General features: G+C 42.0%; 1 protein-coding gene across 4 annotated transcripts; it reads left to right on the forward strand.

The window, feature by feature from the left end:
* The first annotated feature begins 837 nt into the window (after positions 1–837).
* Positions 838–12,309, forward strand: lca5 (lebercilin LCA5). 4 transcript variants are annotated; one of them, XM_044169592.1, is made up of 9 exons: positions 838–3,182; positions 3,292–3,701; positions 4,140–4,381; positions 4,635–4,940; positions 8,785–8,922; positions 9,008–9,104; positions 9,263–9,399; positions 9,510–9,702; positions 9,799–12,309. In XM_044169592.1, the coding sequence occupies exons 2-9, from the start codon at positions 3,317–3,319 to the stop codon at positions 10,716–10,718; spliced, it is 2,418 nt and encodes an 805-aa protein (XP_044025527.1). In that variant the 5' UTR covers positions 838–3,182; positions 3,292–3,316; the 3' UTR covers positions 10,719–12,309. The 4 variants fall into 4 exon arrangements, with proteins under 4 accessions (XP_044025527.1, XP_044025529.1, XP_044025528.1 ...); XM_044169594.1 differs by having other exon boundaries at positions 838–1,229; XM_044169593.1 differs by having other exon boundaries at positions 838–1,205.
* Positions 12,310–12,320: the final 11 nt, after the last annotated feature.

Below are 12,320 nucleotides of genomic sequence, written 5' to 3' on the forward strand. Positions count from 1 at the left end.
CCAATTAGTTTGTTTGCCACTTTGCAGCATATCTCACATTTCTATCAAATTTGGTGAAACTCAGTTTGTGGTGTGGATCCAGATTCAGCTGCACTTACATTAATAAAAACCTGCCTCCACTGACTGTGTATCACTGATCCAGATGGAGATGAAAATGCAAAATGTTCTAAATATTTTCTATTATCACACAAGATAAGAATATGTGCAGCCTTGGTGGAAGTATGCACTCTCATATGCGTTTGTCTTGTGATACTACTGCCAATAAAATAACTGACAGACTTTGTATATGCACAGATAATTTGTCTTAAAAATACCAGCACAATTTCAATATGCATTGCACAGCATGGGGAGGACAGCAGCTGTGAATATTGCAAGTTTTGTGACTGGATGCTACAGATGGCCAGATAGCATGCTATCTATGTGCACATATGTTTCATGACATAAATCTCAAACACCAAGCAAATTGTTGATGAAGTCCGTGTATCTTGCAATGCATTCATATGCTGCTGCTGAAGTGACAAGACAATGTATATGCACACATCCTAAAAACTTTAGCACCATTGAAATATGCATTGCAGCATGAGTAAGAAACCATATCAGCAGCTGTGAATGACACAAGTGACTCTGATATCCGACATATCAGATGGCCAGATAGTAATGCCTTATGGTATAAACACTGAGCAAATATATGGTGCCACTTGATACCACGGTATTCCATACATTGTCCTTTATTAACGTAATGCTACTGTAAACATATAGCTATTTATATCACAACACGCACTACAGCGCCACTCTGGTGGTAGAGTGGTATTGCAGGGAGGGCTGCGGTTGCCATGGTACGGCGTCAGCGTTTGGACTGGCTCAAACCTCAAGGCGTGGACTAAAAAAAATTGCATCTGAACGCCGCTGACTGGCAGGATTACTCCGTCTTGCTGTTTTACTGTGGATAATTACAAGACGGCACATTTTAAAACGATAGTCATGGCCGTTTGTTTCCAAAAAGGGCGGACGACTCACGTTATGCCTTCTTATATCTAACGGTAGCTAAAGTTCATGCTAGCTTGCTAGTAGTTGAAGCTATGTAGCTAACATTAGCCGATCGAATCTAAACAAGAAGCTGTTAAGGTTAATTGCTACAAAGTTAAACGTAAATTTACCAGACAAAGCCAGCGAGATTTAAAGGAGTAAACGCGGAAAACGGACAGGTTGGTGCCATCAGACACCGAGCGGTAACGTTAAAACACATCCCACCTGTTGATGGTAGTTTTGTGTTGCTATGCTAGCATAATAAGCTGTCGTCAATAAATAGTACTCCATCACCGTTAGCTTTCTATAACCCCTTACAGGCCAATGTTTGCTAATGTCAGTACGCTGAAATGCTGTTTGGGACCTACTTTTCTTTCTTATTCACCTCTATTTGATAATGTTGCATATGAATAAAGGGCCCACTGAGATGTGTGGTTCGCTTCAGGTACTAGCTGAAACTGTTGTTTTTACTTGGCAGGCAGTCACACAACAACGCACCTGTCAACAACAGACGGTCCATTTTAATCCAATCTGTGCCATCTAGAGCGGGCCGGGGAGGCTCGTAAATTATACCGCTATAATAAGCCCTTGAAAACACGTGTCTGTTTGTATATTAGCTGTCACTAGTTAGCTTGTGACCCTACTGCATAGGTTTTCTCAGCTAATAGCGTTACCAGGAGCCTCCGGAGACAGTCAGACATAGGCATGATGAAGTAGAAGATGTGAATGATGATGATGATGATGATGACAACAGAGATGATGGGGATATAATGTAACCTATGTGGTGAATGTTAAGATATTTGATACTACTGTAGATCCAGGCATATTTTCCTTTAGACCGGATTTGGTATGGTGTGTATTAGTCTAATTATGTATTTAATGTGTATAAGTAGTGCGTAATGATTAATCATATAATTAAATCACCTTTTTTTCATCAAAAACATTTGACAAAAATGCCACAGAAATTGTGAAGTAAATTAGTTTGAATGAACAGTCTTCATTACTGTATGCTTGTTAGTGTATATTTATTGCTAATGATTTGAGAGGAGAAAAAACATTACACAAGAGCCATTTTTATTGTTAAAGTCTGTAGTCTGCATGTAATGAACCAGGTATCATTCAACAAAGCTATTTAACAACTAAAACACTGTTTTCAAAAACAGGTTTAGGTGTAGGACCTTTCTGTCTTGCTTGACCTACAATTATGCTCTTTTCTATTTATGGTGATGCTGCTGTGTGTACTGGTGTTGCCATAGATACCCATCAAGTGATTCTATTATTGTCAGGGCTGATGAAAGGGCCAGATGACTGCACAACCTTTATATGTCCTTAACACAAATATTAAAGAGCGTACTGGCTCCTCTGTATTAGTCTTGAATTCTATGTTTATTCTTCAAACTACTTAAGGTTGTTTGATCTCGTACCAACAACAACAAATAAAATCTGGAGGTGCTGGACTTTTTCATTTTGCTTATGTTTCAAACACATGGGCTCTTGTCCAGATAGAAAATTTGGGGGCAAATGTGTATAAATGTTTAATGTAGGATTTGCCTAATATAGAAAAACTAAAAATCCTTACCCATTAGGCTTGCAACAAAAATTCCTACATTATGATAGATAAATACAGTTGCTCACAAAATAATGTCAGAATAATTCTACATTTCATACAATATATGGGAAAACTGTGCAGGAATACATACAAGATATATATGTGGTACAATATATGTTTCATATGCAACACTATATCTACAATAAAAAGAATAAAGATATCAGATGAGAACACCTGAACACTTTCTTTTTACCTTACTTTTTCTGTATTCTTTGAACATGTGTGTACATGTGCATCTTATTGCGGTCAGAAATAATAATCTGGCTCTTTCATAAGTCACCAGGGCAGACGGGGGCAGGCTAGTATCTTGTATGTAGCAGCAGTGGTGTGGAATAGTGATATCATTCATCATTCAGCCTCATGGAAAATTCCATCTCATGTGTATTGTCGCTTAGTGACCAAGACACACAATACGGAAAAGCTGAGAGAAACCAGTTGGCCTAGCTTCTTATTACTGTTTTGGATGAATTTTGAGAATCATCTGGGTTGCCCAGTAGAAATGTTGAGGTCTGTGTACCAGGGGACTAATGTAAGTCTGGTAAATCAGGTAAGGTGCCTCCTGTACAAGTAAGCCTTTGTTAAATTGTAACAAATCCTAATGTAATTTAAAGAATGACATGTTTCTTTCCCACTTTTTGTGTTTAAATTCAACACAGCATTTCTTCTCTAAGTGACAACAACATGGAATCTGAAAGCATAAATGACCCATATGAAGACAACCGGGATGTTGATCAAAGATCCTCGAGTACAAAGAAAGCTTCCCGAGAATCATCCTTCCAAAAACGCAAAAAGAACTTCCGGGACAAGATCCAGGATAAGGATGAAAAAGACGGCTGTGTTGAGAGTAGATCGAAAACTCGAATCTGGCATTCAGATCCAGATCGGGACCAGATATCCGATGGAGAGGGACGGAGAAGTAGTAGGTCGTTTTACTCTGAGGACTATGAGAATGAGTCTCCTTCAGAGGGCTCACTCTCACCATACTCCCAGTCCCGGACTTCATCGCCTACTCCTCAAAGAGGAGTGCGGGCAAGGAGGATTTCTAGTAGCCCCCTCTACAAGACAGGTATGTAAAGCAAGGGAATGATCACGTATGGACGGATGAATGAATGAAACTTAACCCTTACTGATTCAATTTGCTGTACAGTCCAGATGATGGCAGTGTGAGGCAGTTTTTAACGTGACTATTTCTGCAGAAGGACAAAAATTTTATGAATTTTTGATGAAATTTTTCTTCTTTTTTTTTTATCCTGAACTTGGACTCACAAATCAATTTCTATTCACAGCAAATTTTTCCTACTTAAGTTCCAGTTTCCATTTGAATATTATAAAAGTTCTTAACAACATGCTAATTGTGTTGTTATTTTGATCAGTCTTCTCAGCTATAGTTTATATTCACCACCACTAGTGCACTTGTCCATGTGTTTCAGTAATGCCCTGTAAAAGTATTTATTGTCATTATCTTTAAATTATTTCTACATAATGTGTGTTTTGTCCCTTGCAGGTGGTGTGGGGCGTCGGGGTGTGTCTCGCCCACTGCGTCCAGGTGGCCAACCCCTGACTCAGCAGCATCGCAGGGGAGTACGTTCACAAAGCAAGGAGTCCACACCGCCTAAAGACCTGGATCTGGTCACCAAGAGGATGCTTTCAGCCCGCCTGCTAAAGATCAATGAATTACGTAACGCACTTGCTGAGCTGCAACAGCGCACTGACGAGCTGCAGAAGGAGAATCGAATTCTCAGACAGGTAGACCTAACCCTCTAGTTACGTTTGGGTTAAATATATGAAGCCAGGAAAGAGAGATTCTTGACTAAAGAATATCAGATTTTAGTGGCCAATACTGTTTTGTAGTAAAAAAGAATTCTGACGACAACATAAACACACACATCTTTGCAAATTAATCACATAATCTTTTACCTTTTTAAAATTATTTTTCTTCCTCATCATCTTGAACACCTGTGGCATCCTCAAAATGAATTTCTTCTTTTCCACGCTGCAGCTTCAGGTACGTCAAGAGAAAGCCCTGCAGCGCTACGATGACACAGAAAGCGAGATTTCCCAGCTACTGTTGCGCCACACCAACGAGACCCACGTGCTGCGTGAGCGGCTCAGGCGTACTCAAGAGCGGGAAAGGGCAGCCGAGCGGCGGTTGAAGGACAGCGAGGAGCAGCTGCAAAGGAGTCAGGCGACCATCGCACGGCTGAAGAAGCTGGTCGACCAGCGAGAGTTAGGAGCCAGAGACGAGCTAAGCCGCAGGCTAGAGGAAGAAAAGGCACGGGCCCAAGAGGCAGAACGAAAGATTAAGGTAAATTTATTTTAGATTTCATTTATTTACCTATTTATTGATAAAGCTGAGCTTTGCAAATATTTAATTTCTCCAGAATGTACTGTAGTGCTTTACTTGTTAGTCTGTCTGCTTTTGTATGCACTCTTATCTGTACAGACATTTGAGATCCTCTGAATTGTATCCTGTTCACTGGCTTCTTCTTTTCCTTTCGGCTGTTCCCTTTCAGGGGTCGCCACAGCGAATCATGTGCCTCCATCTAACCCTGTCCTCTGCATCCTCTTCACTCACACCAATTAACTTCATGTCCTCTCTCACTACATCCATAAATCTCCTCTTTGGTCTTCCTCTAGACCTCCTGCCTGGCAGCTCCAACCTCAGCATCCTTCTACCAATATATTCACAGTCTCTCCTCTGAACATGTCCAAACCACCTCAATCTGGCCTCTCTGACTTTATCTCCAAACATCTAACATGAGCTGTCCCTCTGATGTACTCATTCCTGATCCTGTCCATCCTCGTCACTCCGAAAGAGAACCTCAACATCTTAAGCTCTGCTACCTCCAGCTCTGCCTCTTGTCTTTTCTTCAGTGCCACTGTCTCTAAGCTGTACAACATCGCTGGTCTCACCACCGTCTTGAACACCTTTCCTTTCATTCTTGCTGATACTCTTTTATCACACAACACACCTGACACTTTTCTCCACCCGTTCCAACCTGCTTGCACTCGCCTCTTCACCTCTTTTCCACAGTCTCCATTGCTTTGAACCGTTGACCCTAAGTACTTAAAGTCCTGCACCTTCTTCACCTCTGCTCCCTGTGACCTCACCGTTCCACGTGGGTCCCTCTCATTGACACACATGTATTCTGTCTTACTGCGGCTAAGCTTCATTCCTCTGTTTTCCAGAGCAGACCTCCATCTCTCTAGATTTTCCTTCACCTGCTCCCTGCTCTCACTACAAATCACAATGTCATCCGCAAACATCATAGTCCATGGGGATTCCTGTCTAACCTCATCTGTCAGCCTGTCCATCACCAGAGCAAACAAGAAGGGAGATCAGAGCCGATCCTTGATGCAAACCCACCTCCACCTTGAACTCCTCTGTCACATCTACAGCACACCTCACCACGGTCTTACAGCTCTCATACATGTCCTGCACCACTCTAACATACTTCTCTGCCACTCCAGACTTCCTCATACAATACCACAGCTCCTCTCTCGGCACCCTGTCATACACTTTCTCTAAATCTACGAAGACACAATGCAACTCCCTATGACCTTCTCTGTACTTCTCCATCAGCATCCTCAAAGCAAATACTGCATCTGTTGTACTCTTTCTAGGCATGAAACCATATTGCTGCTCACAAATGCTCACCTCTGCCCTTAGCCTAGCTTCCACTACTCTTTCCCACAACTTCATTGTATGGCTCATCAGCTTTATTCCTCTGTAGTTGCCACAGCTCTGCACATCTCCCTTGTTCTTAAAAATTGGCACCAGTACACTTCTCCTCCATTCCTCGGGCATCCACTCACTGTCCAAGATCTTGTTAAACAAACTAGTCAGAAACTCTACTGCCACCTCTCCTAGACACTTCCATACCTCCACAGGTATGTCATCAGGACCAACTGCCTTTCCACTCTTCATCCTCTTCAACGTCCTCCTCACTTCACTCTTGCTAATCTTGGCTACTTCCTGCTCCACACCAGTCACTTCTTGTACTCTTCGTTCCCTTTCATTTTCCTCATTCATCAACTCTTCAAAGTACTCCTTCCATCTTCCCATCACACTCCTGGCACCTGTCAATACATTTCCATCCTTATCATTAATCACCCTAACCTGCTGCACATCCTTCCCATCTCTAACGCTTTGTCTGGCCAACCAGTACAAATCCACCTCTCCCTCTTTAGTGTCCAACCTAGCATACAAGTCCTCATATGCTCTTTGTTTGGCCTTTGCCACCTCTACCTTCACCTTACGCTGCATCTCCCTGTGCTCCTGTCTACTCTCTTCAGTCCTCTCAGTGTCCCACTTCTTCTTAGCTAACCTCTTTCTCTGTATACACTCCTGAACTTCCTCGTTCCACCACCAAGTCTCCTTGTCCGCTTTCCTCTTTCCAGATGACACACCGAGTACCCTCCTACCTGTCTCCCTGATCACAGTAGCTGTAGTGGTCCAGTCATCTGGGAGCACTTCCTGACCACCCAGAGTCTGTCTCAGCTCCTCCCTGAAAACTACATGACATTCTTCCTTTTTCAACTTCCACCACTTCGTCCTCTGCTCTGCCTTTGTCCTCTTCATCTTCCTCACCACCAGAGTCATTTTACACACTACCATCCTGTGTTGCCTGGCTACACTCTCCCCTACCACTATTTTACAGTCACCGGTCTCTTTCAGATTACAACATCTACACAATATGTAGTCCACCTGAGTGCTTCTACCTCCGCTCTTATATGTCACCCTATGTTCCTGCCTCTTCTGGAAGAAAGTGTTCACTACAGCCATTTCCATCCTCTTTGCAAAGTCTACCACCATCTGTCCTTCTGCGCTCCTGTCCTGAAGACCAAATCTGTCCATCACATTCTCATCACCTCTGTTCCCTTCACCTACATGCCCATTGAAATCTGCACCAATCACCACTCTCTCACCTCTGGGGATGCTCTGCATCACTTCATCTAACTCACTCCAGAATTTCTCCTTCTCTTCTAACTCACATCCTACCTGTGGGGCATAACCACTCACAACATTGAACATCACCTCTTCAATTTCCAGCTTCAGACTCATCAACCTGTCTGATACTCTTTTCACCTCTAGAACATTCCTCACAAACTCCTCTTTCAGGATAACTCCTACTCCATTTCTCTTCCTATCTGACCCATGGTAGAACAACTTTAACCCTGCTCCTAAGCTTCTAGCCTTGCTACCTTTCCACCTGGTCTCCTGGACACACAGTATGTCCACCTTCCTTCTCTGCATCATGTCAATCAACTCTCTAGCCTTCCCTGTCATAGTTCCAACATTCAAAGTCCCTACTGTCAGTCCTACATTCTTAGCTTTCCTCTTCTCTCTCTGCCTACGAACACACCTTCCTCCTCTCCTTCTTCGTCTTTGACCAACAGTAGTCCAACTTCCACCGATACCCTGTAGGTCAACAGCACCGGTGGCGGTCGTTGTTAACCCGGGCCCTGACCGATCCGGTATGGAAGTCATTTTCACGATTCGCATTTTTAATTTGGCATGTGTTTTACGTTGGATGCCCTTCCTGACACAACCCTCTGCATTTATCCAGAGTTGGGACTGGCACAAGAAGACACTGGCTTGTGCCCCCTTGCGGTTGCATTATATCCTGTTCACTGGAAATTGCCTAAATATATCAGGTTTTCATTTTTACCAAATTTGTAAATAAATAGTGTATTTTTGCATTTATTCGTTGTTGTGTACAGGTCAATGGCAAAAACAACCTGTTCCAAATTCAGGCAGTAACTTCACACAATGTAGGAAAAGCTCAAGGAGGTAGAATGCTCTCTGACAGCACTGTACACACTAGTACAGAGGAGCTTAGGCAGTTTCAGATTTGAAAGAATTTGCTCTACAGTATACTGTTTCTACACATGATCTTTCCTATGTCTTCTTGAGATGTAGCTTACAGATTTGACTCTTTGGTAACAACTTATTAGTGTCTGGTTACAATCTTATACTATAGCTATATAAGCAATCACTTGCAGGTAATAAGTAGTACTCGCTCATTTGCGCTAAATTTATACGTATGGACCTCTGACATCCATAAAACAAATTTCATCATCAGACTTGAGTTTCTTTTTGTCATGCGACAATTGGAAAGTGAATTTGTTTATCTGTGTGTTTGAAGGAGCTGGAGCGTAGCATGGAGCTGAGCAACAGCAGTTACCAGAGGCAGCTGGCTGCAGAGAGGAAGAAGACCATCAGTGCCCAGGATGAGATCAGGACTCTACAGGAGGAGCTGGAGCGACTGACCAATAAACTCAAGGTCCATCATACACAAAAATATACATAACTGAAACAAACTGTATTTTTCTGTGTATTCAGTGCATAACATTTTCATTTCTTGTCAGGAGAAGGAGAGAGAACTAGATGCCAAGAACATCTATTCCAACCGCATGATGAAACCCTCACAAAGAAAAGATATTGACAATGGCACAAAGCGGAAGGGTAACGGCTAACCACTGATGGCTGTTCATGGTTGTTATGCATTTGTAAACTGTAAATACTTCCATCATTTTTTTTATTGGTCATGAAACTAAGGATGGTTTGGAATAGGATTAGCAAAATTAACTCTAATTAATAATCGGATTTTGTTTCACACATAGTCCCCAGCAGGAACAGCACCAAGGCAGTGCAGACTAAAGACAGGCTGTCTAGTCCGGATTTCCCCACACCTCCCCCTGCCGTCACCGATGCCAATGAGTACAGTGAAGAGGCACCTGACGAATACCTATCATTCAAGGTAATGTAGCTCCACTTCACTTTACCCCAACGTCTGCACTTCATCTTCTGTCACTGTTTTTTGTCATTCACCTCTTAAGTCTCTTTCTCTCAATCAACTGATGCCAACAGGGGCTGGACAGAGTGGACAGACAGGCAGAGACTGAGGACAGACATCAAAAGTGGGAACAGCAGAAGATGAGAGACAGAGAAAAAGAAAGGGATAAGGAGTTGGTGAAGGAGAAAGAGCAGGAGAAAGAGGAGAAACAGCAACTCAACCAGGAGCTAAATGTGCTAAAGGAGAAGACAAAGAGACTAAGAGATGGTAAGATAAGCAAAGATTATACATATGCAACCCTATTGAGAAAATTAGTAAAAGGCACAAAAAAGCAACAGTAATGGCTGTATTGTATGTCCACAGGCTGGGAGAAAGAAAAAGAGGAAGAAGACAGAAAGAGGACAAGTTCCTTGTTAAACCAGGAAGAAGAGAATAACAGGAAGTGTGGCCATGTCCAGGAAGAGGTGGAGAGGTGGAATCAGGAGGCTCTGGCCAATCGGCAAGCAGCAGAGGAAGCACGTCGCAAAAAAGAACAGCTGCTAGCTAAGATGCGTGAAATAGACCGTCACAACCACGGAGCCCAGGACACCATGTTTGCTGAGTCTAGTCCTTCTGAATCCAATAAGGGTGCCAGTGACCATTCTTCTCCTCGTCCTCCTGAGCAGAGGGACCATAACTCTTCAATTTTTAAGCTCACCAAATCAGAGGATTCAGTCAGTGTGCGCACTGATGCTGGAAGCAGGGAAGGTGGAAGGAGAAGATCAGGCAACGAGGGTGGAGCTGTTACAACAGGACTGGGGAGGAGAGCACCACGGTCCCAAATCTCCGGTGACGACTTGGCATTCGGAAGCTACGCACCTTCTTTTGGAAATTCAGCTTCCCGAGGTTCTTCAGGCTTCCCTCCACCTCCTCCCATAGAGGATGGGGACTCTGCATTAGAAGCAATAGGTGTTTTTAGTCTCAGAGGGGTGGAGATGGAGAAAGAAAAGGAAACAGAAAGAGGAGTGGGGAATGACAGGAAGTCTAGCCTCATGCAGCAGCTGTTTGGTGCCCTGGCAACACCTGCTGGTGACGGTGTGAGCACCTCCAATAAAATGGAGGTCCTCAACAGTCCTCCAACTACCAATGGAGTACGTTCAAGAAGGGAAGGACTGCTCAGCTTCAACTCAGGGTCTTTCACCCCTCCAGCATCCTCCATCAACACCCTGCACATTGCAGATAGCAGACCTGCCATCCGTGCCATCACCTCATTTGATGATGACATAGAGGAACTTACTTTATGAAATTAATTTAGATTTGAAGTGGTCAGTCTCATAGCAGGCCGCCACACTGTGAGGTGATTTCCATAATATAAAAGATTGAGTGATAAACATGGTCTGTGATAAATTCAGTCTGAACACTATTCATTTCCCAATACAAATGTCAACATTATCAACAGAAGTTTCTGCAAAGAATCTAAAATACTGTATGATAAATCATGTGTTACTGTCTTTAATGTTTCATTATGTAGAATATTTGTAATTTAATGTGATCTTTGAACATTTAGGTGCATGTGTGTAGACACATGGATGACAAAGATAGTTGTCGCAGTGTTGCTGAAACTGGTAATATAGGACTCTTTGATTTGGTTTAATGCTAGCTGAACTTACCGTGTAAGTGTTGTGTAAACTGTGGCTTTTAACTTCTTGCACTTGTTAAATTTGAAGAGGTTCCTCAGGTTGCATTCCACCTTCTCTGGTAGAACATGACTGGTCGATAGCAGAACACAACACACACCATCCCTGCCCCTAGAATATTTCTCCAATAAACAAGCGCAAACGGTCACGATGAAACAGATTTTGGCTACAAATCACATCTCTTTGCGTTTCGCATTTTAGCGCTTTGCCATATTATTTAGTAATAATACTTTGTGGTTGCTGTTATTATTGATTGGTTTGGGATCCTACATTTCTTTGTGCATCTGTAGTTGGACAAAGTTTATTCCAACAAGTTTGGGCACAGTAATGTTTGAGTTATTTTAGAGTCCATGCCATAAGAATATACCACTAAGCAATATGACAATCACAGTATGTTTAGACTGCTAGCTGAATGTTCAACAATTATATAATTATATATCTATATAACAGGTTATTTTTAAAACTTTTATTATAAAACTTGATAAAAATGGCAATTTTCTGCAGGTTTATAACAACCAATATTATATTGATAAGATACCAATTAAGGAAGTTACAAGGAAAATGTCATTGACCCTATAGAAACATGCCAATGCCCTACAAATGATGGAAAATAGTTAATATAAACTCAATGAAAGCTGGTGTAATTGTGTGTGAAATTAAATCAGTCTAGTGTGTATTGTGTTTTAACCTATCTTATTCATTCCATGGCTTTAACAAACACCTAACTCACACGCACACACACATACAGACTCAAACATGTTCCAAGACCCTTGTCCCCTTGTCCCCCGTCTCCTGATGGCAGCAGACAATCAGCACTAAAACTAACTGCTGTAGAAGCTGCAAGCTATATTGAAGTGAATAGACAAAATGCTCTATTTTTATCTATATTTATTTATGTTGAGTTCTTATAGACTTGCATTCCATGATAAAAATCACTACAGCTTCTTACAGCAACTCCTAATGTGGCACAAGGCACAAGCTGTAAAATTAATACTTGTATATATTTTTAGATTTTTGAAGAGCTCTTTGTATTTATTCTGGCAGAATATATTGTAGTAACTTTCTAGTGGATGAAATGTGTAACCAATGAAAACTTTATGGTTAATCAGTCTGTATTCGTGTTTCCAATTTTTCACATTTTGTACTTATTGTCCAATTGTATTTTTCTTGAATGAAAATAAATGATAGTAAGAGTGAAGCTGTTGCTTA

This window comes from Siniperca chuatsi, linkage group LG16 (genome assembly GCF_020085105.1).
Source record: "Siniperca chuatsi isolate FFG_IHB_CAS linkage group LG16, ASM2008510v1, whole genome shotgun sequence".
Taxonomy (NCBI): Eukaryota; Metazoa; Chordata; class Actinopteri; order Centrarchiformes; family Sinipercidae; genus Siniperca; species Siniperca chuatsi.

What these genes read in the sequence shown, in the direction of transcription:
- lca5 (XM_044169592.1), top strand. Translation starts at nt 3,317, where the DNA reads ATGGAATCTGAAAGCATAAATGACCCATATGAAGACAACCGGGATGTT. An exon ending in AGAATCGAATTCTCAGACAG is followed by an intron (nt 4,382 to 4,634) that starts GTAGACCTAACC and finishes TCCACGCTGCAG; the next exon opens with CTTCAGGTACGTCAAGAGAA. An exon ending in AGGCAGAACGAAAGATTAAG is followed by an intron (nt 4,941 to 8,784) that starts GTAAATTTATTT and finishes GTGTGTTTGAAG; the next exon opens with GAGCTGGAGCGTAGCATGGA.